Source organism: Mixophyes fleayi, chromosome 4, assembly GCF_038048845.1.
Source record: "Mixophyes fleayi isolate aMixFle1 chromosome 4, aMixFle1.hap1, whole genome shotgun sequence".
NCBI lineage: Eukaryota > Metazoa > Chordata > Amphibia > Anura > Limnodynastidae > Mixophyes > Mixophyes fleayi.
In genome coordinates this window covers 55098391-55124493 of record NC_134405.1, presented here as the reverse complement: position 1 = coordinate 55124493, position 26103 = coordinate 55098391, and the positions used below count along the sequence as shown (strand labels likewise).

General features: G+C 46.6%; 3 protein-coding genes across 3 annotated transcripts; 1 reads left to right on the top strand and 2 right to left on the bottom strand.

Moving 5' to 3' along the window:
- The first annotated feature begins 6768 nt into the window (after window positions 1-6768).
- LOC142150682 (histone H3) lies at window positions 6769-7179 on the top strand. Its single transcript, XM_075205878.1, has one exon. The coding sequence runs from the start codon at window positions 6769-6771 to the stop codon at window positions 7177-7179; it is 411 nt and encodes a 136-aa protein (XP_075061979.1).
- On the bottom strand, window positions 7178-8420 carry LOC142149857 (histone H2A type 2-B-like). Its single transcript, XM_075205158.1, has one exon. It carries the CDS (start codon window positions 8418-8420, stop codon window positions 8055-8057), a length of 366 nt encoding a protein of 121 aa, XP_075061259.1. The 3' UTR covers window positions 7178-8054.
- A 948-nt stretch (window positions 8421-9368) lies between these two features.
- On the bottom strand, window positions 9369-10017 carry LOC142150681 (histone H1.01-like). Its single transcript, XM_075205877.1, has one exon. It carries the CDS (start codon window positions 10014-10016, stop codon window positions 9369-9371), a length of 648 nt encoding a protein of 215 aa, XP_075061978.1. The 5' UTR covers window position 10017.
- Between the last annotated feature and the right edge of the window lie 16086 nt (window positions 10018-26103).

Sequence of the window (26103 nt, the reverse complement as noted above, 5' to 3'; positions counted from 1 at the left end):
AAACTACAGTCTAAGTTTCAATGGCTCATTTACTAACTTTGCATTTAAGCACAAAAGTTGGCCTAAAACACAGCAACCAACCACATACACAAGACAGCTATAAGCTGGTTCAGGGCAAATTGTGCACCTAAATGGAATGTTAGTAAATGAGCCCTTCACACTTAAAATAACTTGAATGCAACAGTGTCTTTGACTGATCTTACACTGGATAAATTTACATAATTACATCCCTTGAAGTAGAAAAGGGTTTACAAATCATATAATTTTAATAAAACAACATTTCAATAGATGATCAAAAACGTAATGCAAACGGAGCAAACAAGAGGTGCATAGCTCTGGTAATTGACCCACTGGTGTCAAAATACAGGCTCCTACTAGTATTTCTTAATATCATCATCATCATCACCATTTATTTATATAGCGCCACTAATTCCGCAGCGCTGTACAGAGAACTCATTCACATCAGTTCCTGCCCCATTGGACCTTACAGTCTAAATTCCCTAACACACACAGACTAGGGTCAATTTGTAAGCAGCTAATTGACCTACCAGTATGTTTTTTGGAGTGTGGGAGGAAACCTGAGCACCCGGAGGAAACCCATACAAACAAGGGGAGAACATACAAACTCCACACAAATAAGGCCATGGTCAGGAATTGAACTCATGACCTCAGCACTGTGAGGCAGAAGTGCTAACCACTAGGCCACCATGCTGAGTATGAGTATGAGGATGGAACCCAATGACCCCATACTCACTAGTATTTGAATTTACTGTCATGAGCATTTGTGTTTCGGGATGATTTTTCCAATGCTGCCTGCTTCATTTCTTGCATGCAGTGAATGAACTGGGGTAAATGCATGGTCCTCTATTGTACCCACAGACCACAAGTGCAAATACTAGTTAACCACTGTGTTTGACATGTGGTCAGTGGTGGATCCAGGGAGGGGTCGATCAGAGCGACAGGACTGTTTCAAACTTCAGTGCCTGTGCACCACCTAAATAACAATTTTGTGTTAATGCATCATGCCAATCTTTGCCCCAACCCACAAACATACTCTGGCTGCAACATGATACAACAGTCCTAAAATAGGCCTACGCCTCATCCTCTGGAAGAGATCCACCTGTATTGTTTGCCTGTACCCACAAGCTAGCCGAGGCAACAAGGACCCCTTGAACTTGCAACCTAGGCCACCAGGGGGACCCTTCACAGCCAAACCACCTGACTTATTAGGAGAAACTAAGTGAAACCTAGGGGTAGATGTGGTCAGATTGGTGGCACAGCTGACCGATTGCCACACCAGACAGATAAGGGATGTATTGAAGGAGAAGCATCCTCAATTCACATGCCAACCAGGGTGCACTCACCATATTGACACTGGCTCGGCTCGGATTAATAGACAACCCACAAGTGTTTGTCATGGTACATCACCACATCCACGGTACTGGAGAGGCTTAACAAGAAGAACGGTAACTGAATGAATGCTGACTTGGTGCCGGAGTTACTGCTGGTTAATTCCTGTAGATGCTGGCAAATAGCCTGTGGGAGACATTGTGACACTCAATGCTCCATGTGTTCCAGCATAAGCACATTAGGAGGTCCCTGATCAAGAAAAGTTAATGTAATATATTTCTACATATCATATATTATTATTCATGAGAGAGAGAGAATCTATTTCACAGATTAACCAGATTTATAATTTAAAACCACAAACTATGTCATTGTCAATAATGGATGCTATAGAAAAATAAAGGAAAAAATGTATATTAAACAAATTGAATCTTCATGTACATAAATAATAAACAGGACTGCTTTTAAGTAAGCTACTGTAAATTACAATGCTTAAAACACATATCATCATCATCAACATATATTTATATAGCGCCAGCAAATTCTGTAGCTCTTTACAATTGGGAAAAAACATTGATAAGACATTACTGGGTAATACATACAGACAGATGTAAGAGAACCCTGCTCGCAAGCTTACAATCTGTAGGACAATGGGAGTTAGAAACACAAGGGCACGTGCTACATCATATTGTACAATGGACCAGCTAGAATGCAAAGGTAAAAGTATTGAGTGGGGGGTGTGTGTTGCAATGTTGGTCAGAGGGTTGTTGTCTTGCGTTAGCTGTGTAGAGGATGGTAATAGGGTAATCTAGGGAAATTAGGATGGTGGTTGAGGAATATCATAACCTTGTCTGAAGAGGTGGGTTTTCAGTGAACGCTTGAAGGTTTGCAGACTAGAGGAAAGTCTTATTGTGCATGGGAGGGAATTCCACAAATTGGGTGCAGCCCGGAAATAATCCTGTAACCGAGAATGGGAGGATGTGATGAGAGTGGAGGAGAGACGCAGATCTTGTGCAGAACGGAGGTGTCGAGTAGGGAGATATTTTGTGATAAGTGAGGAGATGTATGTCAGTGCAATTTTGTTGACGGCCTTATATGTTAGTAGAAGACTTTTATATTGGATTCGTTGATATACAGGCAGCCAATGTAGAGACTGACAGGCTCAGGAGAGGAATAATGGTTAAGCTGGGTACACACTACAAAAATTTTAGACCAATCTGTTATCACTAACGATTGTATAAACGACTATAGTCCCGATCAGCCTGCCGATTCAGGTGTACACACTATACCCAATTACCTTCAGATCTCTGCTCTTCTTCTGTCATAACCATCAGCTACAAGTGACAGCTGTCCTGGGTGTCAGTGGCAGGGGCGGACCCAGACATTTGTCCTACCCCGGGCGATTTTAGGGGGGGCGATTTAGGCCCTGCCCCCTTTCTGTGTTCTAAGGCTGCCGGCGGCTGCACAGTATGTGCAGGTCCGTTCAGCAGTGAAAGTGTGCTGTCCCGCTGCTCTGATTGTGTGCTCTGATTGTGTTTAAAACACAATCAGAGCAGCCGGGCAACATACTGTCCCTGCTGAACGGACCTGCACAGTGTGCAGCTGTCGGCAGCAAGCCCCTGCTGGATCCGCCACTGGTCAGTGGGTAAATGCTCAAAGAACTTTGTAAGATTCAGAAGCCAAGATGTTAATTTCCACACTGCTACATAAGATAACAGTGTTTCAGCAAAGGTTGACTGCAGGTCAGACACCAGCTCCATATTTGTTTTAACCGTACTCATATTTGTTTTAACCGCTGATACTGATAATCATGCCGGCACCAGTGACCTATCACCAGACTCTGTGTCAAGAGTATAATTTATGCGCTGCAGTAACTTCTCCTAATGCGCTCTACACTTCGTTGGTGCTCAGATCTCCTGCTCTGAATACGCTGCTGCCCTAGCTGGTAATTTAGTCATTCCTGACAGTTCTCGCTACCTCCCGGAGCCCGGTTAACCCATTCATTGCTGGTAGGGCCGCCGAGAGGGGGGGGGGAGCGGGTACATTTTACCCAGGCCCGGCCATGCCAGGGGGCCCGGGCCGGGTCCTCGCTGCTAACTTAATTTTTTAATTTTTTTTTTTCATTTTTTATTTTTCATACTTTTCTTTATTTTTATTTTTTTCGCGGAGGGGGGGGGGGGTTGGGGGTTGGGGGTTGCGGGCTTTGTTGGTGGGGGGAGCTGGATGAGAAAAAAAAAATCCCATACTCACGTGACCCGCGGCGCCGCGTCCCTCCTCTCCTGTCTTCTCCATTCACACTGACTGCCGGGCGTGACGTCATCAAGTCACGCCCGGCAGTCAGTCAGTAAGGAGCGCCACAGCCAGACAAACAAGACCAAGGCAGAAGAAAGAAGAGAGAAGAAGAGACAGAAGAGAAGAGAAGAAAAGAAAGAAGCTGACAAAGGGTAAGGAGAGAAACTGAGAGGCAAGGAGAGGAAACAGAGGGACGGTACTATAAAGAAGGGGCAGAGAGGCACAGAGGAGGAAAACTGGGGCAGAGAGGCACAGAGGAGGAAAACTGGGGCAGAGAGGCACAGAGGAGGAAAACTGGGGCAGAGAGGCACAGAGGAGGAAAACAGGGGCAGAGAGGCACAGAGGAGGAAAACTGGGGCAGAGAGGCACAGAGGAGGAAAACTGGGGCAGAGAGGCACAGAGGAGGAAAACAGGGGCAGAGAGGCACAGAGGAGGAAAACAGGGGCAGAGAGGCACAGGGGAGGAAAACAGGGACAGAGAGGCACAGAGGAGGAAAACAGGGGCAGAGAGGCACAGGGGAGGAAAACGGGCAGAGAGGCACAGAGGAGGAAAATAGGGACAGAGAGGCACAGAGGAGGAAAACTGGGGCAGAGAGGCACAGAGGAGGAAAACTGGGGCAGAGAGGCACATAGGAGGAAAACAGGGGCAGAGAGGCACAGAGGAGGAAAACTGGGGCAGAGAGGCACAGAGGAGGAAAACAGGGGCAGAGAGGCACAGAGGAGGAAAACAGGGGCAGAGAGGCACAGAGGAGGAAAACGGGCAGAGAGGCACAGAGGAGGAAAACTGGGGCAGAGAGGCACAGAGGAGGAAAACAGGGGCAGAGAGGCACAGAGGAGGAAAACTGGGGCAGAGAGGCACAGAGGAGGAAAACTGGGGCAGAGAGGCACAGAGGAGGAAAACAGGGGCAGAGAGGCACAGAGTGAATAAAAAGAGGGAAAGCAGCATGGAGGGTGCAGTGTAGTTGTGATGGGGCTTGTTGCAATGTAGTGTGTGTGCAGTAGGTGGTGGCTAATTAATGGGCGCTATTTTGTTTGTAGGGTGATGGTCTATTTATTAAATGTGACTATGAATTATTTAATGGCAGTGATGGTTGTGGGAAATAGGTATTGCTGGGGCTGTTTGCATGACGGGAAATAGGTTTATTTATTAAATGTGAATACTATTATTTTAATGTTGGGGCTGGAGGAAGGCCTAATTATTAATCGTGGGTGCTATTGATTTAACGCTGCGTCTGACTGTAATTTTCTAAATGTAGCCATTTTTTCCCCCAAATAGGTCCTTCTACATTCCAAGATCCAGACAAGCCACAACTAAAGAAAGCAGCAGCCACAGGTGGAGAAAGTGTAAAGAACAGGTAGGAGAGAGCAGCACAGTGTGTGAAATGTTGTGATTCTAGTAGGGACAATACCAGTGTTTGGTGAGTGTTTGGTGAGCCCAGTGGGCGCAGGCCAAGACTGAACTCATTGTGTACACACTGCATTCTTTCTATACTACACTGTGGCGCTAGATGTCTTACAAGTCAGGAGTGCTGGGACATATGTCACGCTCTGGTGAATTCAGGACCTAGTGATTTTGATGTGCTAGCCACGCCCCAATGGCGCATTGCCACGCCCCCAAATTTATGACCACATCCCCGAAAATTTTTGCACCGCCGTTAGGCTAGCCACACCCCAACGGCGCATTGATACGCCCCTGAATGTATGACCACACCAGCGACTCCTTTTTTAGGGCTTACTCGACTATGAGGGGGGGACCCATGAATTTGTTGTACCCGGGCCCTGAATTCCTCTTGGCAGCCCTGATTGCTGGCCTAAGTTACCTAAAGTTACCTTTGAGGGAGTGAAGATCTTCCAGCAGGAAGTGTTGTTCAGCTGAACAGAACGGCGTGTGATGGACACAGTGACAGGCTGCATACATGTTAGGATAGATAAGCCGTGGAAAGGCTGCACACCAAACAGGCTGCTATCTCTCTCTCTGGGCAGACAGTGATTGGAACGACAAAAATCAAACAGTACGACCAACCAGATGAAGCGATGATCGGCAGTTTGGGACGACTTTGGATCATCGGGTAAGTATACACACTCACAGATATCTGACCAATCAGTCATATATCGTTTGATTGGCCCGATAATCTGCTGAAAATAGTGTAGTGTGTACCCAGCTTTAGTAAAGAAAATCAATCTAGCCGCTGCGTGCAAAATAGATTGTAGGGTTTCAAGTCTGACTTTGGGAAGACCAGTAAGGAGGGAATTGCAATAGTCGATGCGGGAGATGATGAGTGCATGAATTAATGTTTTTGCGGTGTCTTGTGTCAGATATGTGCGTATTCTGGAAATGTTCTTTAGGTGTATGTAACATGATTTAGATATAGAGTTGATGTGGGGAATAAATGACAGTTGTGAATCAAGGATTACACCTAGGCAACATATGAAACTTTGTTTTTGGAATAAAATGTATAAATACTGGAGAAAGGGGACATCAAGTGGACTGAACATTTACTTTTCAACGAGCATTGCACCCTGCTCTCTCCATATCATATATTATTATTATTTTTATAGTACATTAAATATACAGACAACCTATTTGAGACAGTGAAAGGAGACTGATCATTTAAAACCAATTATATCATTATCAATAAGGGATGCAATATGTAAAAAAAAATATGTATGGAGATATATAGACACGGGAAGTGTATATTTCCTGTGTATTTGAAGACGTTGTTTCAGAAACTCTCTTTCTAATATGTTTGGATCCTAATACTACATTGTAATATGTGATACAATATCACCACCGTGTGGTAAGTATGTGTATCTACTTGTTATTTTTTCCCGCTGAAATACCAGGAAATACTTCCCAAGTCAATTACATCGTAATAATCATAACTGAAACATGAATATTTCGCTTACGCTCATTATACACATTTTATTCCTCACCCTGCCAGATGGTTTATATTAATAACAACAAAGCACTAAACAGAAATTATTGGCGGGCTTTTTGAAACTTGCAACGACAAATCATAAACCAATCAGGATGATTCTTCAGTTATCCAATCATAGCGCAGGACTGAGCATAAATAGATGTGTTTAACGGTTGTTTCTTCAGTTACTAGTACATACGTGTAGTAGAACAATGGCCAGGACCAAGCAGACCGCCCGTAAATCTACCGGAGGGAAAGCTCCCCGCAAGCAGCTGGCAACTAAAGCCGCCCGGAAGAGCGCCCCAGCTACCGGCGGCGTGAAGAAGCCGCATCGTTACCGTCCCGGGACTGTTGCTCTCCGAGAGATCCGCCGCTACCAGAAATCCACTGAGCTGCTGATCCGCAAACTGCCCTTCCAGCGTCTGGTGCGGGAGATCGCCCAGGACTTCAAGACCGACCTGCGCTTCCAGAGCTCGGCAGTCATGGCCCTGCAAGAGGCCAGCGAGGCTTACCTGGTGGGGCTCTTCGAGGACACCAACCTCTGCGCCATCCACGCCAAGAGGGTGACCATCATGCCCAAAGACATCCAGCTGGCCCGCAGAATCCGCGGGGAGAGGGCATAAGATAATAGTACATCTATATACATAACACAAAGGCTCTTTTCAGAGCCACCAAATCCTTCTAAACGAGCTCTAGCATTGATCTGTGTATGTTTTCAATTATTTATCTAAAGTAATAACTGTCTGGTATAAGACACGGGTCGGTATTCGATCATTTATGGGGATCCAAAGCAGCAGCTCAGCCTGTATTATCAGCACAACGTGCATTTCGTCAGTTGCTGTTTGCACACACTGATTCTCCTACCTACTTAACATTATTTCTAAATTATTTTCGAGAATACGAAGGTTGCACGTGCTCAACTAATGTATATAGATACTGACGGCTTTTCCCAGCCACGTTATCCTTATGAACGAGCGATAGCAAAATTAATATATAAACTATTCATCAGTTTGTTAAATGTTTGTTACTCTCGCAGCTCCGCTCTCTACCAGCTTATGTGGTATCTAAAGGACAGGTTTTATTTATCATCTGCCGCACGTATACTGTACCCCGAGCATCCATTACACATTCCAAGGTGTTGCTACCTGGATCACTCTCTACAAGCTGCTAATAAGCACAATTACATATGGAGCCCTACAGTACGTGGGAAGGGAAGAGTGGATCAATATAACTAAGACAGTTAAAACTTATACTTAGAGGAAACAGTTGTTCCCCACAAAGTTCTCTCCTGTACAAAACGTCACTTATCTACCCAAAGTGGTGATAAAAGTTCTGGCCGGGTTTACTAGTGAAATAAACTGCTGTGAACCTACACAGAGCTGCAATGAAAGAAACAACCGCGCTGTAATCAGCTCCTATAAGAAAACGTGGGTGGCTCTGAGAAGAGCCTTTGTGTTATAGGGACGTCGGTTCTTTACGGGAAATATCCAGCGGCAAATCACTTGCTCTTGGCCGGCTTGTGGCTCTCGGTCTTCTTGGGCAGCAGCACGGCCTGGATGTTGGGCAGGACACCTCCCTGGGCGATGGTCACCCCACCGAGCAGCTTATTGAGCTCCTCATCGTTGCGCACGGCGAGCTGCAGGTGGCGGGGGATGATACGGGTCTTCTTGTTATCACGGGCGGCGTTCCCGGCCAGCTCCAGAATCTCAGCCGTCAGGTACTCGAGTACTGCGGCCATATACACCGGGGCTCCGGCTCCCACACGCTGCGCATAGTTTCCCTTCCTCAGTAGACGGTGAACGCGACCGACAGGAAACTGTAGACCGGCCCGGGTCTTACCGCCTTGTTTCCCTCTTCCAGACATGTTCTTTCAGCCTAATATACTCACGCTGTATAATATAAAAAATATTTCCGTCCTCCATTTATATACTGGGAAGGGACAAACAGCTTCCCCCGTGATTCCTCAGCTTTCAAACTAACTAAATCTGCTCAGGTTCATGCACAGACCAGTTAGCAAGTGAAGGGTGGAATTATGAATATACAACCCGTCACATGATATATATGTCCAATAGATCGTGGTTTGCATGCACTGCACAGAAATGAAGCAGATTTAAGCGCTACTGAAAAAAGTTTTGCATCAACGTGTGTAAAGAGAAAAGAATGGTCAGAATGAGTGCTGGAAGTTTCCTCGATCCAGAACATGTTCTAATCTATCTTTACAGTATATTTTAAATGTAGTGGAGCCTAGGATTCAATTTTAAATAGAATTTATGTAATGGTTTACTCCGACTTTTCATGGTAATTCAGGTACGTTGGATCTATAGTGTACAGAAAGAAAGGTATGTTGAGAATGTCACTGGTATTTTGCAAAGCATCTTCTATAGCAGCCTGTAAAGAACTGATTTGGCACCAGATCGGTCATGTTGCAGACTGCAGTGTAACAATCAGCTTTTGCAAATCAGAACGAATGATTGTCAGTTGGTGCAAGAGACACGGTGCCTTCCTGTGTGCTCAACAGACCCATCAGTGTGGTGTAGAAATCGGCACATGCGAGGTTGCAGGCTCTTCCTGCAATAGTGCTATGAAGTCACCCTGGATGTTCACAACCCACCCAGCAATACCCAAAGTTATGGCACCTAAAGGGGTTGAGTGCAAGGACTCGAAACGTATATGATTGGCCAATATATACCCTATGTATCCCCCTTCTACACCATGTAATGTGCATACATTACAGCTCTGTCGTGAGAGGTTGGGTGGCTCTGAAAAGAGCCTTTGGGGGGAGCTAAAGAAAGATCAGGCTGCGGCTCTTCCATCACTTCTTTGCCGCAGCTTTTTTGGCTGGACCCTTGGTAGTTTTAGTTTTCACCGCTTTCTTGGTAACTTTGGGTTTTGCTGCCTTCTTAGCCGTACTCTTGGTAGCTTTAGCCGCCTTCTTGGCCGGGCTCTTGGCAGCCTTCTTCGGGCTTTTTGCAGCAGCCGCCGTTGGCTTCTTCACCTTCTTCGGGCTCTTGGCCGCACTCAGAGCTTTCTTGGGCTTCTTAGGGGATTTGGCCACTTTCTTTGCCGCCGGTTTCTTGGGCTGCACAGACTTCTTGGCCGCCTTCCCTTTGCTCTCCAGCTGCTTCTTATTCAGCTTGAAGGACCCGGAAGCGCCGCTGCCTTTCACCTGGATGAGGGTTTCCTGGCTCACCAAACCTTTCACAGCCAGTTTGACGCGGGTGTTATTCTTTTCCACATCGTAACCTCCGGCAGCCAGAGCCTTCTTCAGGGCGGTATAAGAAACCCCGCTGCGGTCTTTGGAGGCGGACACGGCTTTCAGGATCAGCTCGGACACTTTAGGACCAGAGGGTTTGGGGCTCTTCTTTGCTCCTCCTGCGGCTTTCTTCGGCTGTCTCTTCTTCTTGCCGGCGCCCTCTGATAGAGGAACAGACTCAGCGGCGACTGGTGCGGTTTCTGCCATCTTCACTACAAGTACACAAATAGAAAAGTACTATCCATAGAGGGCGGCAGAAGTCTCTTATATACACTGCCGGCTGCGCTGTGATTGGCAATTGGGCACCATCTCCTCTGTGTTTCTATTGGCGGATACGCAGACACGTAAACCCTTCCCTGTCTGAGTGTAAGGGGAGCTTTCCTCGTACGTTGTGTTTCCGTCACCGAGGAAAAGAGACTTTTATACGAAATGAGAAGACGAGCGAGCTGGTTCTCTGCACCACAACCGTCCTCCAAGGTCTCTCCTAACCCTTTATGGTCATTGCTGGACTAGGTGCTGCTAAGGAAGCCAGGAATCCCCGCTGGCAGCTCACCCATACCCCGTCGGATCTGCCCGGCATGTGACACATCTCCCCGTTTCTACAAGGCTAAAATGGCCCATCGGGGCTCTTCTCTCTCCAGCTGGCCCTTGTCATAAAGAATATGCTCTTTGTCACACTCTGTACAGAGCAGGCTGCATATTGAACTTGCGAGATGGCGGAGATATTCTTGGTCGTACAGGTTGGAGTCAGGAACCAGGCGGGCAGATAAGGTACCGAATCCGAAAGCGAAGAATAGTCAACAGGCCGAGGTCAAACCGGAGAATACAATGCTGGACAGAAGGGAGATCCAAGAGCGAGGTCAGAGAGAGGCGGGTTGGTAACAGGTATCAGACAGGATATATAAATATAACAGGTAACGCTGGAGGCTAGATAACTAGTTGCTCTGGCACCCTAGTGGTGTCAGAGCAGGCTATTTATAGGAAGTGGCCATCCCTCATTGGTGGACAGTGGTTCGGCAGTCAGACGCGCTGACCGCCGTCAGGAAGCTCAACAACGCGTCCCGTTGCTATGGCGATGGGCGCGCATGCGCACCACGCCGCCGGAAGAAGTGTCTCCATTGCTTAGCAACGGGGCGTTCAGAAGAAAGCAGACGTCCATCCCTGCTTAGCGAGGAGGGGCGGGGACGGCGTCTGATAGTGTGGACAGCAGGTAGAATAAGGCATATACAACATTCGGCGTCTACAACAAATCAGTGTATAGTGATTTACTGCTAAATGATTTGATGCAGGTACACTAATCTACTCCACCTCAAGTTCCAGGGAATGCCTACAAAATATTTTATCCGTTTCCTTTTTAACACAAATTCACATTCATTTCAATTCATTTCAACCATGCTTATTCTCCTAGATGTATTACAAAAAATAGGCATAAGCTTAGGAAGCATATAAATATTTCTATGTTTAATATAGTTCCTTTTAGGGGTGTGCACCGGCCACTTTTAGTGTTTTGGGTTTTGTGTTCTGATTTGTTTTGCCAAAACACCTGACGAAAGCCTTTGGTTCTGATTTAGGGTTTTGGGTTCTGATTTATTTTTAAAAAAGCATAAAAAGCACTAAAATCCAGTTTTTTGGGTTGTTTACACTCCTACGCTATTATTAACCTCTATAACATTCAATAACAATCATTTCCACTCATTTCCATTCTATTCTGAACACCTCACACCTCACAATATTGTTTTTAGTCCAAAACGTTGCACCGAGGTAGCTTTCTGGACTGCGCAGTGGAGTGGCAGCTTTCTGGACTGCGTAGTGGAGTGGCCCCGGTACCCAATTTGGTACCGGGGCCACAATACCTCCTCCAACTGGTCTTAATTCCACTGCACATATGGCTGCTCCTCCATCCTCTGCAGCATATAGAGGGTGGAGTTCTAGCGTGTCAATACCTCTTGTTTTCGATCATGACAGTGCATTTTAATTATTTTTGGATTTGGCCCAAACATGTAATTTAATATCTGATACGCAGCTATCTGGACTGCGTAGTGGAGTGGCCCCGGTACCCAATTTGGTACCGGTGCCACAATACCTCCTCTAACTGGTCTGAATTCCACTGCACAGATGTCTGCTCCTACCTCCTCCAACTGGTCTAAATTCCACTGCACAGATGGCGGACACCGGATGGACGTCTAACACCAACATAGCTGTTAAGGCCGCAGTTCCTCTTTTTTGGGACTGCACAAACAATTAACGTAGTAATAGAAATGGCAGTTCCTCTCTTTTGGAACTATAAAAACAAAGAACATAGTAATATAAATGGCAGTTCCTCTTTTTTAGAACTACAGAAACAAAGAACATACTAATAGAAATGGCAGTTCCTCTTTTTTGGAACTACAGAAACAATGACCGTAGTAATAGAACTGGCAGTTCCTATTTTTTGGAACTACACAAACAATGACCGTAGTAATAGAACTGGCAGTTCCTATTTTTTGGAACTACACAAACAATGACCATAGTAATAGATCTGGCAGTTCCTATTTTTTGGAACTACACAAACAATGACCGTAGTAATAGAACTGGCAGTTCCTATTTTTGGGAACTACACAAAAAATGACCGTAGTAATAGAACTGGCAGTTCCTATTTTTTTTTAACTACACAAACAATGGCCGTAGTAATAGAACTGGCAGTTCCTATTTTTTGGAACTACACAAACAATGACCGTAGTAATAGAACTGGAAGTTCCTATTTTTTTGAACTACAGAAATAATGAACCTAGTAATAGAAATAGCAGGTCCTCTATTTTGGGACTGCAAGACTATATTGCTCTATAATAATTTTTATACTTTTTCAATTATTTTTTTATATATTTTTTTTCTTTTTTCTTTTTATTTTTTTTGGAGATTTTATTTTAATTTGTTAAAAGATTTTTGGCTAATTAACAAATTGATATGGACTTATCAGAAACAAATACAGGACAAAAGCACCACTGGAATCAGCAGGACAGAGCACTGGAAAAAGTACTACTGCACTCAGCAGGACAAAGTACCACTAGACTAAATAAATCAGCAGGACAGAGCACTGGACAAACTACTAATTCACTCAGCAGGACAAAGCATCACTTTAGTAAAGTTATCAGCAGGACAGAGCACATCAACCTCCCTCTTCACTAACCACAGGGAGAATGAAGATGGCGGCCGCATGTAACGCCCCCTGCGGGGAAAGACAGGGACAGACGCAACACAAAAGAACTTACCTTGTAAACGATGGTCACCTCCAGTCCGCTTCCAATTTCCCAGCTGCGATCCAATCCCAGCAGATCCGCAGCCGCAGTCACCTCCAATCACGTCCCTCTGAGATAGAGACAGAGATTACGGCCGTGCCTACCAGGTAAGGGCTGTCCGAGACTACGGCAAGGAACAAGGGCACAGTCAGTCCAAGCTCCTTGCCGCCTCCTCACTTTGTTCTTGCCAAGACGCGGGGGACTACAGGCACTGAAGGCCAAGACTAATCCGAGGACTAGTCCCGCCTCAAGTACCTCACACACCTGCCGGTGAGGGCCTAACCGAAAGGGGGAATCGAGCGTGATACTCACCGGGACACTCCCACTTCCGATCCGGTTCTCCTGCACCTTCCCGACTCCTGCGGATGACAAGAACACACAGCCTCCCTCTACGCTCTCCGTGAGACTAAGATGGCACCCACAAAACTGGACTGACTGCAACAGCGACCCGACCCTAACAACGTTCTAATGGTCGGCAACGCAACTAGTCAAAACACTAGGACTAACTAGGTGTGGTGCACTAACGGAACTACTCAGTTACACGCTACGGGGAACACCAGCCGGTGTTCACAGCCTAAACCGGAGGGCGGTTCCTAACCCCCTCACCCAGGTCGTACCAAGAAGCTGCCTTCTTGCTATGGAGTCACACACAGGCCCTAAGTACGGGTTCTTTAAGCCCGGCTGAGGCTCAGTAGAACAGCACACTAACCCGCGGGCCGACTGCCGCACGGAACAGCCGATCGAACTGAACCGCCCGACTGCCTGTACTCGGGTATCTCACACGTGTCCCTACGTCCGGAACCACAGGTCCACCTGCACGGAACCGGCCTTGAGGACCCTTGATCAGAACCACGGCCGCCCCTGGAACTGCCTCAAGGTGTGCTGCACTGCCACCAACTCACTCAGCCACCCCCTCTGGGTACCAGTGTGACCCCGGGGACCTAAGGGACAGGAAAACTACGTGTATTCTCCCCTGACTATGTGTATGCTGGTAACTACACTTGTCCCCACAGCACGGGTTAGCACAGGAAAACCACAGGAACAAGAGCCTACCTTTAATGGGGGACTGACGTCTTGCCCCTGGACACAGTTATGTAGCACACCCCAAAATACCGTAATGTAAACTATACTCGCCGCACAGACAGAATAAATACAGTATACAGTACTTTGCACGCTACTTACCCGAACACACCGCTGTTAGCCAACCAGCAGGTTGCTACAGCACCACAGGAGCCTACGCTCTACTGTACCTCCTAACCACGTGTGCTCACCTCACACAGGACCGCGCCTACACTCACAAGGCTCTCACGCCTCTACTACACACCACCAGGGCCTTATACCCTACACACCATGGGTCTCTGCCCAGCTACACACAGAGCCTGGTGCTCTGATTAACGGGCCTCAGCCCCCTCTCTACCTCAGGGCTCTGAGCCCACTAACTAGGGCCTTGTGCCCTACTACCTAGGGGTCCTAGCCCCTGCCTGCGGCCTGGGGCCTCCCTAACTGACTGAGGGCCTTGTGCCCCTAATAGCAGACGGGCTACCAGCCCCTAACCAGGCCCTCTGGCCTTCCTATGGCCTCTAGGCCACTAACTACCTAAGGGCCTTGTGCCCTTGTACCTGGGCTCTCACGCCCCTGTCTAGCTAATAGGGGCTTGTCCCCTTGTTCATATATACTAATGGCCTACTGGCCCACTAACTTCGTTGGGGCCTAGTGCCCAGGTCCCTGGGCCTTGTGCCCCTACTTCACAGTGCCACGGGCCTTGTGCCCGACTGTGCCCACGGGCCTAGTGCCCGAATCAAAGCTGAGTATACTTACCTGCTCTGCGCAGGATACTCAACTTGCCACGCCGTCTTCTGCTTCTTTCTCCGGGTCTTCCAGACCCTCCAGCCGGCGGCGCCTCTTCTCCTCTTCGGCGCTGTTGAGGGGTGCTTGGCGGGGGCGCTCTCAGCCCTTACAAGGGCTCCCCGCCGACGATCTCCGCTCCGGCGGCTTGATTGAAGTCTTCTGGCGGCAGGGTAGCTCACGGCCCTTACAAGGGCCCCCTGCCGCCGCTGCTGGCTCTGTTGATGGACGTCTTGAAGAGACGTCCTCTCTCTTCTCCGCCGACGGACTTCTGGCAAAATGGCGCCACCCGGCGACTTATATAGTCGCCGGCGTGACGTCATCAGCCGGCGCGAGCGCTGATTGGCTCGCGTCGGCGCCAATCTTTTGAATGGCCGGGCGCGAGCCGCGATTGGCTCGCGCATCCGGACGCTGATTGGCCAGCGGGGAAAGATGAGCCCTGATTGGCTCATCCTTCCCCCGCGCACAGGACCTGCAAGAAAGAAGCCACGATACTCACCGCTGGATCGCTGGACGGGTGAGTACTTCTCCTCTTCTTTCTTCACCCACTTGTAGGACACTGCCATCTGAGGATTCTTCAGCCCCTCCAGGGGTGCAGCACAGCCTGACATCTTCGCCCTCTTCACGGGCACCAGGCACATCCTCTGTCCCTCCACACGCGAGCGGGGCATTTATGAGATCAGAGTCTCGTGAGATCCGACGCGAGACTTGGATGTCATAGTCTCGGTTTGGCTTCATTTGGCGGCCGGAAGTTCCCGAACAGTGCTCGGATCCCATCGGATCCGCACTGTTCGGGTGGGCTCGGATTAGCTCATCTCTAGTTCCTTTCAGTGGTTGGAGTGCAAATTTAAAAGTGGAGGTATGGAAAATGTAAGTGAATGGAGTATGATATTTTTTTTAACACATGTCCCTCTGTACAATTCCATCCTTCATTACTACTTGTGTTTTGTGGTGGCTGCATCCAAAAATAGTACTGATAAGTCCTCCATAGTTTATCCCCTTATATGTTTTTCGGGGCATGGAAGGATATGGAGAACACCGTAATTGTGTTGCTGTGTTACTGTGTTGCTGTGTTACACAATGTCCAACATCACCTTTCTAAACAACATGCAGTAGTTATATAGAATATCAAAATAACCAGTCCTCTGATTAAACCGTCACGGATGACGGAGAAAAGCGTCAGGTGATCTCCGATACGTCACTTCCGGGAATCCCCACCAGCAGCAACACGTACGTGCATCAGCTGCTGATTCCACCCTTACTACTATCCGGACCATTCAATTGACCATTTTACAGACCAAGAAGCGATGGAAACCAGTGTCGTCTAATAAGCTAAGTCACAGCTATTATTCCACATACTTTGGGCAATGCGTCCTTAAGATATGCAGACTTAGGACTGGCAATAGACGGAGATACTCTCCCATATCACATTGCTATCTATACATTGGCTGTATTTAGGTCTAATGAGGATCATTGATTGAAAGATAAAGATCACATATGACGGTTTGTTGTGGATATTATAGATTCAGGACATTTTATACCTCATGACTTATGGTATATATGCGCAAATACCATGGTATATTTATTTCCACAAACCTTAAATATCATATGATCATAGATCATCATTGATCTTTATAATTCATGCAATCTGGAATGCTATAGAGTTGGGATATATTTTATTGATGCAATATTCATGTTATATATGTGTTTTATTTGTGTTGTATTATACATACTATTGATATGTTTTTTATTAAATTGCTAGTTTTATCAGCGCTTCCCTTTTCATCATTTATATCCCATGTGGAAGGAGGCATTTCAACAACTGCACTTATAGCAATTAGCAAACATTAAATCATGAAACATGCAAAAGTGTTGTAACAGTACACATGGCAGTGTATTAGATTACTAGGGAAAGTGCCACCTGCACCTTTCCTGATAAGACAGGGTGGGGATGGCGGGGATGGGCATAGTGAACATTTTTGCCTATCAAAATGGCCACTGAGCTCCATTTTGTGGTTTTGATACTTTCTGTTTGTATTATAAAATGCTTATCTGAACAAAGGCCGGGCTGGGATATCTCCACATATTATGCCAGGGCGGTGTCTCAGATGCTTTCTGCACATGTAGGGGTAAGTGTACCAAGGGCCAAATTTTTCAGCGATTTAAAATCGTTGCAAATCGCTGGAGATTACTGTCGATTTGAGTCCCTAAGTCGCTATATGTATTAAGTAGCGATTTTTAGTCTGAACTGTAAAATCGTTGTTCATTACACATGTTTTGCATCGCATTAAACTCGGCCATGTTCAGCTGAAAATCGCCATTTACAATCCAATAATCATTTGAGATTGGATGAATGTTTTACATTGAAAAGTCACGCGATTAAGCCCTCTCGAAAATGTGATTGTTCAATAAAAAAATGTGCTGGGTCCTATTCTAAGCACTTTTAACCCTATTGGTGCCAGCCTGCTGCTGGTTGTGCAAAGATCAGGTAAAAATTTGCGTGGGATCCCTCCGATATTCACGCAACTAGCACTAGGCAAACCAGTCGGGGTGGTTGCACTATAGCAGGGGGACACCCGCCAGGGGTTCCCCTGCCATAATGACAAACCAACCCTGGGTTGTTCAGTGCTGGGTTGGATGCCCTAGGGAGTGGGATCCGTAAAAAAAGAGTGGGCCTTCCCTCTAGGAATAATCAGCCCAATGCATAAAACATGAAGCCTCTTCCTAGACCCCTGGGCAGTGGGTGTTTGGTGATAACGGCAATGAAAGTGAAAAAAAAAGATAAAAAAAAATAAAAATGCCATTTTTGTTTGTGGAACTACAAGCCCCAGTCATGCTGGTGCTTATAGAACTAAAAACACCAGCATGCCCATGGCAGCCAGGTCATTCTGGCACTTGGAGAACCACAAGTGCCAACATGGTCTGACACCCGTGCCTTGCTGTGACCTGTATTTGAATCAGGGCTCCATTCAGTTTGAGCTCTTACCACAGAATTTCCTCACTTCCAGGTCAAAAGTGGCCTACATGGTTTCCCTCCTCTCTGGACAAGCTTTGGCATGGGCCTCTCCTCTTTGTGAGCGGAATGACGACCTCCTCAATGATGTTTCAGCCTTCACCTCAGCATTTCGGAGGATTTTCGACTAACCCGGATGAGTGACTTCCTCGGCTTCCAGCATCCTGAGACTACGCCAAAGTTCCCGCTCAGTGGCTCAATACGTTCGGGTTCCGGACCCTATCCTCCGAACTCCAGTGGAATGATGAGGCTCTTGTTGCTGCCTTTTAGCAAGGGCTATCCGATAAGGTCAAAGACGCCCTTTCTTCTCAAGAATTGCCACCTACCTTGGATGCCCTAATTTTTCTCTGCAATCGGGTAGATCTTCGGTTCCGGGAGAGATCCTCTGAGAAGGACTTTCCTAGACGCTCTACCTTTCGTCTAGCCCCTTGCTTTCAACCACACACTTCAACGGATGAGCCAATGCAGCTTGGACGCTTTCATTTAATTCCTGAAGAAAGGGAAAGAAGGATGACAAATCAATTATGTCTATATTGCAGCGATTCTGGCCATCTTTTGGCCTCCTGTCCCCGGCGCTCGGGAAACGACAGACCTTAGCCTGCACAGGAGAGGTCAGACTAGGGACTTTTACTTCCTCTCCAACTTCTTTTCCAGACCCGACATGTTCTTTCCCTGTCAGTTTACATTTGCCTTCAGGGTCCATTTCGTCCATGGCATTATTGAATTCAGGAGCAGCCGGGAATTTTATTTCCCTATCTTTAGTAACCCAGCTTGGCTTGCCTACTATCCCACTGAGGAAGTCCGTAGTCACTACTGGCATTGATGGTTCCCGTCTCCCTAATGGCAGCATTCATAAACAAACCAGACCTATCTCCATGCAAGTTGGGGCACTCCACTGGGAAACAATTTCCTTCCTTGTCCTGCCGCTGACCATCAGCCCTATCATCCTTGGATTACCTTGGCTTCATCTCCATTCACCCCAACTGGATTGGCCTTCTTCACAAATCATCGCATTGGGTCCTTCATGCTCCCGCAAGTGCTTGACGCCTGTCAAGCCTCTCTGCTCTACTCAAATTCCCTTGGAATCTACTACAGACATCTTACCTTCCCAGTATTCTTTTTTTCAGATGTCTTCCCTAAGGTCTCCTGCGAGCGTCAACCACCCCACCGACCCTGGGATTGCCCCATTGATCTTCTTCCTGGGAAAATTCCTCCACGAGGCCGGGTCTATCCGCTTTCGCTACCTGAAACTGAGGCTACTACGCTCTACATCAAGGAAAACCTGCAACTTGTTTTCATTAGACCCTCATCCTCACCCGCCGGGGCCGGGTTTTTCTTCGTGAAAAAGAAAGATAGAGCCCTCCGTCCCTACATTGACTACAGAGGGTTGAATGCCATCACTATCAAAAACCGTTACCCTATCCCATTGATCACTGAGCTTTTAGATCGCATTAAAGGTGCGAAGATCTTCACTAAACTAGACCTACATGGAGCATACAACCTTATTAGTATCCGCCTTGTGGAACGAGTGGAAAACTGCTTTTAATACACAGGACGGCCATTACGAATACCAAGTGATGCCATTCGGCTAATGTAACGCCCCTGCCGTTTTTCAAAGCTTTGTTAATGAAATCTTCCGTAACCTGTTATATTTCTATGTAGTGGTATACCTGGACGACATCCGAAACTTTTCCAGAGGTCTTCTCTCACACCGCCTGCATGTGGCTGAAGTCCTCTCCAGACTGCGGTCCAACCATCTGTTCTGCAAGCTGTAAAAATGTATTTTCGAGGCTCCCAAGTTTCCTTTCCTTGGTTACTTAGTTTCTGGATCAGGTCTACAAATGGATCCTGGAAAGGTTCGCTCTATTATCGACTGACCCTAGCCAAATACCCTGAAATCCATTAAATGTTTCCTAGGCTTCCCCAATTATTATAGACTATTTATAGCAGGTTACTCTCCTATTGTGGCGCCCCTGGTGGCTCTCACTCGGAAAGGGGCAAACCCTCAAATATGGTCCTCAGAAGCAGTGGAAGCCTTACAATTCCTAAAAAGAGCCTTTTCTTCGGCCCCAATCCTCCAGCAACCCAATGTTTTGCTTCCTTTTTTATTAGAGGTTGAAGCTTCCTCCACTGGAGTGGGGGCAGTCCTCTCCCCAAAAACCATTCCAGGTAAGTTCCATCCATGTGCGTTCTTTTTCCGCAAGTTACTACCTAATTACGCCATCGGGACAAAGAACTCCTGGCCATGAAGTTGGCCTTAAGTGAGTGGCGTTACCTCCTGGATGGGGCCCGTCATCCAGTTACGATCTTCACGGATCACAAAAATCTACTCTATCTTCAGACAGCCTGTCACTCACCGGACTGTGAGTGCCTCTTCTCCCGTTGTTAGGAACCGTGGCCGCCCGCCATCCTGAAGGTCTGCGCATGCGCAGCCTCTATGAACTCTTCAGACCTGTTGCTTTTAGTTAATTGGCTGATCAGGCAACACTCCCTATTTAAAGCACCTGTGGTCAATACCTCGTTGCCTGATCTTGGAGTCTCATTCCCTGTGAGTCTCTGAAGGTGTTCCTGTGTCTCCTCGTGTCTTCAGTTCCAGCTGATTCCTCGCTACTGCATTACCGGTTTCCAGACCGCTTCAACTCTCCGGTGTTTCATCGTGTCTTCAGCTCCAGCTGATTCCTCGCTACTGCATTACCGGTTTCCAGACCGCTTCAACTCTTCTGTGTTTCACCGTGTCTTCAGTTCCAGCTGATTCCTGACTACTGCATTGCTGGTTGCCTGACCGCTTCAACTCTCCTGTGTTTCATCGTGTCTACTATTCCTGCTGACCTCCGCAAGAATCATCATTGCTCCTCTCGTGTGATGTTCTCTGTCTGTGTGCTTCACAGACACGGATTACCGCTACCACTCTCCTGTGGTCTCTACGCGTGTCGGCGTTCAGCCGCTCAGCTATCCCTGTGTTTCTCTCGTGACAGCCTGCTCAACTGAACCGCGGTATGCTTATCTTTTATTGACTTTACCAGCTTATTGCATATCCGCTTGGACTGTGTTCTGCTCATCTACGGAGTCCTCTATCTCACAAAGTTATAGATGCTATTGACTCTGTCTCATATGTCCTGGATCTCAGTAGTGACTTTGTATCTCCAAGGAGCGCTAGTCATTTGCTATTGTATTATATATACCATTGGAATCAAGTTCCTTGTGCTCTCCGTGTTACCTTTGATGCTCCATTCATCTACCCTAGTGCCTATCCTCACCTATATATGCAGTGGTACAACTTGCTGAACGCAGACCACTGACTCCCTGTTTCCTATTGGCACCAGTTACAAGTTTCCTCACTATAAGCAGTGGTACAACTTGCTATACGCAGACCACTGACTTCCCCGTTACCTACTTGCACCTGGAACCTGTCCCATCACTACAAGCAGTGGTACAACTTGCTGTACGCAGACCACTGACTTCACTACCTCCTATCTATCCCCGGACATTCCTTTCACTATAGCAGTGGTACAACTTGCTGTACGCAGACCACTGACTTTCCTCACGTTTTCACGTCCATCAAGATCCTCGTGTTCATATTGTTTAACTCATAACCTGTTACTGCTAGTCATAGACTTTCCTCGAGCATCCTCTCACCATCTGCTGATTCTCCTGTTCCGCTAGTCACCCTGCTACCAGAAGACCACTGTGTGCATACACTACTCTGGTAAGACTACATCTGGTGATATCCTGGGCAAAGACTCCTAATGCCCGTGACAGTAAGATCAGGCCATGACAGACCCAGGATCGGAACCCTCAGCTAAAGAGATGCTGCAGTATCTGGTTACCCGTATTTAACAACAGGATGGTCGCCAACAACAGTTGCTGCAATGTTATCAGACTTTAGCCTCCCAGGGAACTTCTGTGCAAAATACCGCAGCCACTGTTGATACTCCTGTGTCATCACCTGTTTCCCCAGTGCCATCCCAGGTGTCTACTGCTTGCACGATACACCTGCCTACTCCTTCAAAATATGATGGAGACCCCAAAACATGTAGGGGTTTTTTGAATCAATGCTCTGTCCATTTTGAGCTTCAACCTCACAATTTCCCTACTCATCGTTCCAGAGTGGCCTATCTCATCTCCTTGTTTTCCGGACAAGCTCTTGCATGGGCTTCCCCTCTATGGGAAAGAAATGATCCATTGCTACAAGATAGTGCCAAATTTATTTCCACATTTCGAAGTGTATTTGATGAACCTGGTCGTGTTATATCTGCTGCATCTAGCATCCTCTGTCTACGCCAAGGATCTCGCACTGTAGCTCAGTACGTCATCCAATTTCGGATACTAGCCTCTGAACTTCAGTGGAACACTGAGGCTTTGATTGCCGCCTTCTGGCAGGGGCTTTCTGATAAAATTAAAGATGCACTGACCTCACAAGAATTACCCTCTTCCTTGGAGGATTTGATTTCTCTTTGCCATCGTGTGGACATGAGATTTCGTGAGAGAGATTCAGAAAAAACAACTTCCCATAAGGCACCTCTTCGCTCAGGACCTCAAGTTCGTCAAGCTCCATCTCCAGTAATACCTATGGAGATAGGTCGCTCCAAATTAACTTCAGAGGAAAGAGACCGAAGAGTAAAAAATAGACTCTGTATCTATTGTGCTGATTCTACTCACATACTCAACTCAAGTCCTAAAAAGTCGGGAAATGCCAGACCCTAACTAGTTCTGGAGAGGTGAAGTTAGGGTCTTTGGAGTCCTCTCCAAGTTCCACGAAATTAAAAGTTTGTGCTTTTGATGTTACCATTTCCTTAGCTACCAAATCCTTTGTGTCCCAAGCACTTATTGATTCTGGAGCTGCAGGAAACTTTATTTCTAAATCCCTCGTGAATCAATGGTCCCTACCAGTGGTTTCTTTAAAGGTACCTATTACCGTTACTGCAATCGATGGATCACGTATTATTAATGGTCTCATTACTCAGAGTACGTCTCCAGTAACTCTTCAAATTGGAGCCTTACACCAAGAAAAAATTTCATTTCTAATTCTTCCTGTTACTACCAGTCCTATTGTTCTAGGCCTTCCCAGGCTTTAACTGCATTCTCCTCAGATTGACTGGAACACTCCTCAAGTTACGTCTTGGGGCCCTGAATGTCATCATCTTTGCCTTACTCAAGTTGTTCCACTCAAGATACAGCAATCCTCTATTTCACCGTGTCCACCGGGTCTTCCTTCTCAGTATGCTTCCTTTGCCGATGTATTTGATAAGCTTCAGTCTGAACGTCTTCCTCCTCACCGTTCTTGGGACTGTCCGATTGATCTTCATGTGTATCCACTTTCTTTACCGGAGACTCAAGCTACATCTGAGTATATCGAAGAGAATCTCCAGCGAGGATTTATTCGACCTTCTTGCTCTTGCGCTGGAGCAGGATTCTTCTTCGTGAAAAAGAAGGATGGGTCATTACGTCCTTGTATAGATTATCATGGACTCAATGCCATTACCATCAAAAATCGGTATCCCATTCCATTAATTACTGAGCTTTTTGATCGCATCAAGGGAGCCCGGATCTTTACCAAGTTGGATCTCTGTGGAGCTTATAATTTAATTTGAATCAGGTCCGGTGACGAATGGAAGACAGCTTTCAACACCAGAGATGGGCACTATGAGTATTTAGTTATGCCCTTCGGGTTGTGTAACGTCCCCGCTGTTTTCCAGGGTTTCGTTAATGAGATCTTCCGGGACTTGTTATATGTTTGTGTCGTCGTCTATCTGGACGACATATTAATCTTTTCCCAGGACCTGCCTTCTCATCATCAACACGTGGCAGAAGTCCTTTCCAGACTCCGAAAAAATTCGTTATTCTGCAAGTTAGAAAAATGTTCATTTGAGTTGCCCCAGATTCCATTTCTGGGATATATTGTCTCCGGAGTCGGTCTTCAGATGGATCCAGACAAGGTGAATGCTGTATTACGTTGGCCTCAGCCAACTACTCTTCGTGCAATTCAGCGTTTTTTAGGTTTTGCTAATTATTACTGACGCTTCATCCAAGATTTTTCCTCGATTGTATCTCCTATTGTGGCCCTAACCCGTAAAGGGGCTAATACGAAACAATGGTCCTCCGAGGCCCTTCAAGCTTTCCAGTTTCTCAAAGAGTCCTTCTCCTCCGCTCCTGTTCTTCGACAGCCTGATGTGACGCTTCCCTTCTTCCTAGAGGTAGACGCCTCTAATGTTGGCTTAGGAGCCATTCTATCCCAAAGATCGGAGCAACAAAAATTCCATCCTTGTGCCTTTTATTCTCGGGGTCTTCTACCTGCAAAGAAAATTTATACCATTGGGGACAAAGAGTTGCTGGCTATAAAAGCAGCATTAGAGGAGTGGAGATATTTGCTGGAGGGAGCTCGCCATCCTGTGACAATTTTTACAGATCATAAAAATTCGTCATATTTACAGTCTGCTCAATGTTTGAATCCTCGTCAAGCAAGATGGTCTCTTTTCTTTTCTCGTTTTGAACTTATTATAACCTTCAAACCAGCTGCTAAAAATAAAAAAGCAGACGCCCTATCTCGGGCATTCGTGACGTCCTCAGACGTTGAAGATGGTCCTAACCACTCAATATTAGATCCCAAATGTGTTTCTCTGGCCGCTTCATCCACTAAGGTGCTACCATTTGGGAGAACTCTCGTGCGTCCATCCCTTAGGAAAAGAATCCTGTCGTGGTTTCATTCTTCACGTTTTTCTGGACATGCTGGTGAACGCAAGACTTTCGAAATTCTTTCTCGTAGTTACTGGTGGCCTTCCATGAGGAAAGATGTCAAAGATTTTGTGGCTGCCTGCGAATTGTGTTCCCAATTCAAGACCTCCCGCAGAACACCGGCGGGTCTACTTCAACCACTACCCATTCCTTCCAAGCCTTGGACCCATATTAGTATGGACTTTGTTACTGATCTTCCTCCTAGTAAAAAGTGTAATACAATTTGGGTAGTGGTAGATAGATTTTCGAAGATGGCACATTTTGTTCCTTTGACCGGTTTACCTTCTTCATCTACCCTGGCTGATCATTTCATTAAAGAGATTTTCCGTATTCATGGATGTCCTTCAGAGATCGTTTCAGATAGAGGGGTGCAGTTCGTTTCCAGATTCTGGCTAGCCCTTTGTAAGACCTTGGGTATTCGATTATCACTCTCATCCTCCTACCACCCTCAATCAAACGGACAGACCGAGAGGGTCAATCAAGATCTTGAGTCTTTCATAAGGATGTTCTCTTCAGCCAACCAAGATAACTGGGTCGATTTGCTTCCATGGGCTGAATTCGCCCATAACAACATGTATCATGAGTCATCTTCTAAAACTCCGTTTTTTGTGGTTTACGGTCACCATCCGTCTTTTCCGGAATTTCCTGCCCTCCCGCCCACCCAAGTTCCTGCTGTAGAGACTGTTTGTCAGACCTTCAAAAATATTCGGTCTCAGGTCAAAACCTGTTTAAAGAAGATATCTGCCAGATATAAGTCCTTTGCAGATAAAAAGAGACGGGCTATTCCACCACTTAAAATTGGAGATTGTGTATTGTTATCAACCAAAAATATTCGTTTGAAGGTCCCATCTATGAAGTTCGCTCCTCATTTTGTTGGTCCATATAGGATCATTCAAGTGATAAACCCAGTTTGTTTCAAACTTTTACTTCCTAAGAACCTTCGTATTTCCAATGCCTTCCATGTGTCATTGCTCAAACCTCTCATTATCAACCGTTTCTCTGCTCCTCCTTCAGCACCTCAGCCAGTTCAAGCTCTTCAAGAGGAGGACTTTGAAATCACACATATATTAGATGCAAATATTTCGCGAGGTGTTCTTCGTTTCCTCGTTCATTGGAAGGGCTTTGGCCCTGAAGAGCGTTCAGGGATTAGGGCTGAGGATCTCAACGCCCCAGCTCTTCTAAAAAAGTTCTATTCCAAATTTCCGGGCAAACCCGGTTCCATGTGTTCTGTGCCCATCTTTAAAAGGGGGGGTACTGTCACTCACCGGACTGTGAGTGCCTCTTCTCCCGTTGTTAGGAACCGTGGCCGCCCACCATCCTGATGGTCTGCGCATGCGCAGCCTCTATGAACTCTTCAGACCTGTTGCTTTTAGTTAATTGGCTGGTCAGGCAACACTCCCTATTTAAAGCACCTGTGGTCAATACTTCG

Excerpts from the sequence above, each read along its gene's own strand:
- LOC142149857 (XM_075205158.1), bottom strand. The coding sequence starts at position 8,420 with ATGTCTGGAAGAGGGAAACAAGGCGGTAAGACCCGGGCCGGTCTACAG.
- LOC142150682 (XM_075205878.1), top strand. The coding sequence starts at position 6,769 with ATGGCCAGGACCAAGCAGACCGCCCGTAAATCTACCGGAGGGAAAGCT.
- LOC142150681 (XM_075205877.1), bottom strand. The coding sequence starts at position 10,016 with ATGGCAGAAACCGCACCAGTCGCCGCTGAGTCTGTTCCTCTATCAGAG.